General features: G+C 55.7%; 1 protein-coding gene across 1 annotated transcript in view; it reads left to right on the top strand.

The window, feature by feature from the left end:
• VAC14 (VAC14 component of PIKFYVE complex) overlaps nt 1-6791 on the top strand; it is a 65188-nt gene extending 58397 nt beyond the window's left edge. The window contains exons 15-19 of the mRNA XM_061375816.1: nt 938-1112; nt 1761-1879; nt 2637-2716; nt 4292-4439; nt 5938-6791. Of these exons, the coding sequence (XP_061231800.1) occupies nt 938-1112; nt 1761-1879; nt 2637-2716; nt 4292-4439; nt 5938-6100 (685 nt within the window). The 3' untranslated portion in view covers nt 6101-6791. The remainder of the gene's footprint in view (nt 1-937; nt 1113-1760; nt 1880-2636; nt 2717-4291; nt 4440-5937) is intronic.
• The last annotated feature ends 292 nt before the right edge of the window (nt 6792-7083 follow it).

Below are 7083 nucleotides of genomic sequence, written 5' to 3' on the forward strand. Positions count from 1 at the left end.
CCCTGATGCAGGCACTGGAGAGCTGAGCCAGCACCAGGCACCATTTCAGGTGTCTCTGGACAAACTGCCCGAGAAGGCAGGGGCCTGGAGAAAAACAGGAAATCCCCAAACCAAAACAAACATGGGAGGAAAAAAATCTGGTTTTTGGTTTCTGGTCTAAAATGTTGAAAACCTTGGAATGCCTCAGGGTTTGCTAAGCAGGACATTCCTGCTGTGACCCACTGGGCCTGGCCGGGCAGATGGACACGTGCCGTGGCGCCAGCTATGCTATGTTTTGGGGAGAGCAGAGCAGGGGCTTCTGCCATCTTCTGGGTGGAGCTGCAGAGCCCCTCAGCACTGGATCTCTAGGGAGCTGGAGCGTGGAGGTGTTCAAACAGCAACAGGGCAGGTTACTGGGAGAAAGGGGGATGTAGAGGGAAAGACAGGCTCTGGCTCCAGGACTCCTGGGTTGCACGGCACTGGGAGAGATTGTTACGTCCTGGTGGCCTCCCTCACTTTATACCAGTTCCCTGGTGTCCTGTGGGTACTAATGTGACTGGGCCAGCACATGGCGTCTGTAACCGTGCTCCTTGCAGTTGTCTGAGTAGAAAGTGGTGCTGAAAACAATTATGCAGGTCACTGAGAGGCTTGAGGTGGCAAGAAGCCATGGTGGTGGGTTGGTGCCAGAAGGGTCCCCACGCAGCCTGACCAGGGATGTGTCTTAGCCCAGCTATTGGTTTTTGACCTTTTTCTAGTGTGAAGGTCTGCACCCTCCAAATGCAGAGCCTGATATTGCCCCACAGCATCACCCTTCTGGTGCCTCTGCATTCACCCAACCTGTATATCTCAGCCCTGTTCCTTTCTGGAGGAAGGGAATGATGTGCAAGCTCAGATCAGGGTTTCTGCTGTGCTCATTAACCATCCTTTCCCCTTGGTTTCTCTCCTCTGGGATACACAGGCAGCTCTGTCTACTTCTGAATGCAGAAAACATCTTCCATTCCATGGCAGACATACTCCTTCGGGAAGAAGACCTCAAGTTTGCCTCTACCATGGTCCACACCCTGAACACAATCCTGCTGACATCCTCTGAGCTCTTCCAGCTGAGGAACCAACTGAAGGAATTGAAGACGCCGGTATGGGCAGCAGAAGCAAGCTCAACTGCTGGGCAGGACACAGTGGGGGTGGCAGGCATGTGGGGACGTATCTGGCAGGTCCCAGGGCAGCCCCTTAATTCTCCCACCTTTCAGGAGTTGGGTGGGGCTTGGAGGATGTGCCCAATTCTTGCTTTCTCCCCTGGGATGGGAACATGCTCCCCAGGCCATTGAGCAGCTGCCACCTTCCTCCCTCCATCCCTACACAGGCGGGGGGACAGGTGACAGTGGGAGCAGGGCTCTGGTCCCTCAGCTGTCCCTGATAGGAATGTGCCCACAGGGTTTGTCTAGCAGCTGCCACCAACATCGGCCACATCCAAGCAAGGCAGGAGATGGAGGAAGACTTCTCTTCCTCATGCTGAAGGCCAGTAATGCAGTGGTGTCCCCTTCGGTGGGACAGCCACCATTCTCCATCCCTTCATCCTGTGATGCCATCCCCCAAACATTCCTGGTTTCCATCTCCTGAGGCTGCTGGGCCCATAACAGTACCAGATGGACTTGGTGGATCCAGAAACATCCCTTCATACCTCAGTGGCACTTGCCATGCAACGGGCTGATGTCAGGGTCCTGGGGCTCTCCATGCCATGTCCTTGCTGGTGACTGAACCCAAATGACTCCCTCTTTTCCTAGGAAAGCTGTAACCTCTTCTGCTGCCTGTACCGGTCCTGGTGTCACAACCCCGTGACAACCGTGTCCCTCTGCTTCCTCACCCAGAACTACAAGCATGCCTACGACCTCATCCAGAAATTGTATCCTTTGGGGGTTTTCTGTGAGGTCAGTAGCTGGGCTGGCCCTTTAGTCCCTCTGTGGCCACCAAGGTCACCCTGCAGGCCAGCCCAGCCTCCTCCCACATCCCATCATTACCAGGGTGGTGTCCCCACCATGCAAGGGCAGGGCAGCCTGTGCTGGGTGCTCTCCAGCTCCCTTCCCCTTTTGTTGTTCTTCTTTCGTGTGGTGTAAAAAAAGGAAAGTGTGCTCTGCTCCTCAGCATCCTCTTCCTCCCAGGAAAACAAAGGCTTTGCCCTCCTGGCCTGCAGAGGAGCTGGCGGTGCCCAGCATGCTGCAGTTCATGGTGAGCTCACCATCTGCCTGCAGCAGAATTACTGTTTTCGCATGCCAGCAATGCCAAACCTCCCTAGGTTAGCTTTCCATACCACAAAGCTTAATAACACACTCAGGTTCCCTTCCCAAGATGTTTCTTCTGCAGGTCAGGAGGTAAAAGCAGGCATCCTCGCTTGCACCATCTTCTTGCCTGCTCTCTGGCTAGGCAAGCTGCCAGGATTTGGGGATTTGGGGCAGTCTGCCATTTCCTCCATCTCTTCCTGCCCCTCCTGTTTCCTTCCACCATCGCCTGGCCACCCTACAGACCTTCCAGCCGTGCCTGCACGTAAGTCCTGTCCTGCAGGAGCTGTGGATACAGGGAGCATTTGGCATCACCCGGGGCAAGCCATCTGCTGCCACTGGGCCACTTTTTACCAAGGTAACATCCTTAACAGCCCCATCCAGTGGGGATCTGGATGTCACTGTGGATTTCCTCACTGAGGTGGACAAGCTGGTGCAACTCATCGAGTGCCCCATATTCACATGTAAGGCGGAAAAGCCATGTGGGAAGGGATGGTGCTTGGTGCTCCCCCACCCAGGCACATCCCCCCCTTCCTGCTCCTCCATTGCAAGCAGCAGCATGAATAAATAGAGCAGAAGTTATAGGACTTCTTGGTGGGAGCTTTGTCCAGCGCTGGAGCAGCCCTCCAGGGACAAGGCGGGGGGGCACCTTGCCCCCAGATATAGGCTATGGGAGCAAGTGGTGTTAGCACCAAAGGGATGAGATCCAGGATGAAGCCTGGATCAGGCTGAACATCTCCCAGGTGGGGGGGTGTAGGATATCAGGTTAGGGGAGCCACGTGTGCCAGCCACCCTTGGTGGCATCGTGCATGCTGCTGGGGCCCTTAGCAAGAAAAAAGGTGGAGTTTTTTCTGGAAACAGAGAACTGAGCCATAAAAACACAAAGCTTGCTCTCTCTTCAGCTCTGCCCCCTCAGCAATGTGGGTAATGCAGCCAGGGGCTTGAGGATGTAGCTGGGAGCCAGGATAGTGGCAGGGGCTGTGGTAGGGTGACCAGTGGCCACAGGGAATTTCCTGTGATAGTATTTGGCTGCTTCTGGGCTCCTTTACCCTGAGGAGGGAGCTGGGAAATGTCCTAGAAAGGGCTTTTTTGAAGGGGGACCTGTATAGGTTTAGGGCTGGAGAATATCTAGGGTAAGAGGGTTAAGAGCAGCCAGGCAATAGAGACCTGGGCTGACCCTCAGTCATGGTTCTCTTCCTGTGTTCATCCTGAAGATTAATTTCCTACCGTGTGAGGCACGCACGTGTCTGTGATGGCTTTCCATGGCCCCAGGTTATTCCTTGAGGGTTCCCCATGCACCTTATCCTCCAAGTCTCAGAGTAGGTGACAGACCTGAGCTGCATAGAGCAGCATCCCTGGCATGGCTCCCTTTGCTGGGAGCCACCAGAGGTGCTTATGGGAAGTCTGAGGTGAGATGCTGGGGCAGTGATCTCTCACCCAATCCCCTGGCCTGCCCCAGGTGGGACCTTGGCTGTCTGCAGGGCTCCAGAAGACCCTTCCACCCATGAGCAGCAGGAAGGATAGAGGGGGAGGGTGGTTTCCACCCTGCTGAGCAACACCAAGGCCCAACACATGTAACTGTGGGGGTTGAGTGGAGGTGATCCCTTCTGTTCAAGAGAATCCCTGGGAGGGTGTCACCCAGCCCTTCTGACGTGTGGTGCTCCAGGGTGGTATTTCTGCTCATTCTGCAGAACCTGAGGACCAGTCTCATGTTGCACATGTGTGTGCCCTCAGGCAGGCAGCATGGGCAGTGTCAAGTGTGGGCAGTAGCAGGGATGGGAGACTGGGGAGATGCTGTCCCTTTCCCCAGCTGGCAGCTGGGGGCTGTGGCAAGGGGCTTCTGGCCTGTGAAGGACACAAAGATTGTGAGTTAATGGAAGGGAAGAGGCTGCTGGTGCCATGCGAGTGCCCCTTATGTCAGCTGGCACAGGCTTGTGGCCTCCCCAGGACCATCAGAGGGGTCAGAAGGAACCTGCTATTGGGGCTGGAGATGAAAAGCATTTTACCTGCCTCCCCATCCTCTTCCTCTTCTCTTCCAGACCTCCGCCTGCAGATGCTGGACGTGAAGAAGAACCCCTACCTGATCAAGGCTCTCTATGGCTTGCTGATGCTGCTGCCCCAGAGCAGCGCCTTCCAGCTCCTCTCCCACCGCCTGCAGTGTGTGCCCAACCCCGAGCTCTTGCAGATGTAAGTGCCATGGAGATGGACCCCCAGCATCAGCACCAAGGTCAGACCAGCTCTGTGTGTCCACCCCTCCAGCAGCTGAGCATCCCTGTGATCCTCGGCTCCAGTTTTCGCCCCCTGGCTCCTTTGCATCCATGGCTGCTCTGCGGCCTGTGGCCGGGGGGAGGGTTGTGTCTATATTTGGTAACCTTGGGAGGGCTGTGCCTCATCCACAGGCATTTGGCATACAGGATGGAAAATTTCACTTGTGGGGTCGCTATGGAAACAAGCAGAGCCAGGAAGGAGGTGTATGGAGAGAGACTCTGGCAACGCAGAGTGCTCCCAAAGCATCCCCATCGCAGCCCAGATAGCATTTGCAGTACCCAAAAGGGAGACACCTTTTTGTCTTCCTCCCCATACCTGGCCTTTGGGGAGCCACCAGCAGCGATGTGCAAAGGCAGCATCTCCCTGGGGACCAGCCAAAATCCTCATGCTCTTGTGTCCAGGGGTGCTGCCACTCATCTCTTTGGACAGCAGTGGTGGGATTTGCTCTCCATCCCTTAGATAATAAGCTAGAGGGTGTGCATATTAAAGCTGCTGCAAAGCCCTGGGAAAAAAAAAGAATTGCTCCCAAGATGGGTAGGTTCCTGAATTAACCCCCCACTGCCACAACTCCTTGGCTTTTAGCTGCTTCCCTGTGCCACCTTTTATCCCTCATGGCCTCAGGTGCTGAGGTCTACTCACCACCCAGCACTGCTTTTTAACTGGAGGGGTGGGGAGGGAGCTTCATGTACTTCTCCCCCCCCACACTTTCCTCTGCTCCAGCCCCCATCAGTGGGGGTTTTTGAGCAACCAGGGCTGTCAGACAGCCTGAGCATCTGATTAACTCTGACCTACATTCCTTCAAACACTGAAGCCGGCTTTTATAGCAGGCCAGCTCCAGCTGCCCCCTCCCTGAAGGGGACACCAGGGCCTCAAGAACGGCTTGTCCTCTCTCTGCCCATGGGCTCCTCTGTGGCCCCTGATGGGCACCTCATGGCTGGTCCACCGCTACCCTTTGTGTTGGGGACAGCTTTTGGGGTGACCATCTGCAGATGGAGCTCCCCAGGGCTCCAGCTGTGGCTGCTCATCCCCAGAGGCTGTCACCACTGCCACCAGCTCTTCTCTGTGCTTGGATAGTTTTTGCTTGCTTATAAAACCAGGCCGGGAAACTGAGGGTCATGGCTCTGGCATCCTTTTGGACCAGTCTTACTGTTTTCAGATGGAATGGGTTAGGACAGCATCTGTGTTGGAGTGGTTAAACATCCCCTGAGGGTCCTTTGTCTCCTCTCTCTTGTCCCAGGACCTCTTGGGCTCCATCTCATGCATTTAGGGAAGGAAAATAGGTCTTTGGGAGTGTTCCATACGGCACCAGCATTACTGGATTGTGCTGGGCTAAGCTTCTTCAGGACAAGCCCTTGGTGCTGCCTGGGTGCAGGAGCCTCCTGCCTCTTCTCACCCTCACACTTCTTCCTCCCCACAGGGACAGCACCAAAGCAACCACCGGCCTCAGGGGGACATCCATGTCCAACATTGACTACACAGAGCTGCTGCAACACTTTGAGAAGGTCCAAAACAAGCACCTAGAAGCACGACACCAGCGAGCCGGGCGGGCAGAGCAGTTGGACCGGCGTATGGTCCTCTGAGCATCCCTGCCACAGCCATGGGGATGCTCAGAGGGATTAGGACAGGGACCAGGGGATACAGATCAGGGGACAGGGACACCAGTTGCTGGGTGCTGGAGGATATGGTGGGTTTAATGGCAGAGGGAGATGGGTGAGCACTCAGCACGGGGCTGGTTTTCCTACCTGCTGTGTGTGTGGATTGTGGGGGACATTCAGGCTGTGCCCAGCTTCTCCCATGAGTGGCACAGGGATGTGGGGATGGGCTGCAGCAGGAGAGGGTCAGGGGAAAGCACCTCATCTCATGCAGTAGGAGGAAATTCCCCTTTGCTTTGCTAATGCGTTCCCCGTGACTGTCAGCTGAGCACCCAGCCTCCTGCCAGCAAGACCAGAGGAAAAGGAAGGGAAGACAGGAGCAAGCCCTGGCCTCTTGCCCTGGAAAATCAGCACAAGGGGCCACCGGCCACCTCTCACCAGCCCAACTTCCACCTTCCTGATGGAAGACAGTGCTGGTGGCTGCTGGCAGCATCCTGTGTGTGGCACTTGATCCCCTTCCTTCATCATGCACCCTCCCCAACTCCCCAGCTCTTGGCACAGATGACTGCACAGCCTTAACTCCCAGGGAACAGCAGTGACCCCCATTGCACCCAGCCCAAGACTTGATTCATTGTTCCTACATTAAGCTCCCCATGATCAAATAAACGAGCAATGCAGAGCTGGGCTCCCCATCATGGATGTGCTCCAACTGGGAGGCATGGAGCATCTTGCTCAACCCTGTGCCCTGGGCTGGCCCAGCCCTGCCACGTTGGCTCACAGGCGAGCCGGGCTTCTCCACCTTCTCCTCTTCCCAGCAGGAAGAAAAAAACACTGCCGAAATTCTTCCAGGCCATGGTCATGAAACCACAATGTGGTGACAGCATTTTCCTGGCTGCCTTCATGCTGTCCCACAGCACTGAGGGACTGGCACGTGCCAGGGTGCTCCATTTTGGGCAGTCACCAGTGCATCC

Source organism: Neopsephotus bourkii, unplaced genomic scaffold, assembly GCF_033783945.1.
Source record: "Neopsephotus bourkii isolate Nb327-2 ecotype Australia unplaced genomic scaffold, CSIRO-AGI_Nbou_v1 NB_1678, whole genome shotgun sequence".
NCBI lineage: Eukaryota > Metazoa > Chordata > Aves > Psittaciformes > Psittacidae > Neopsephotus > Neopsephotus bourkii.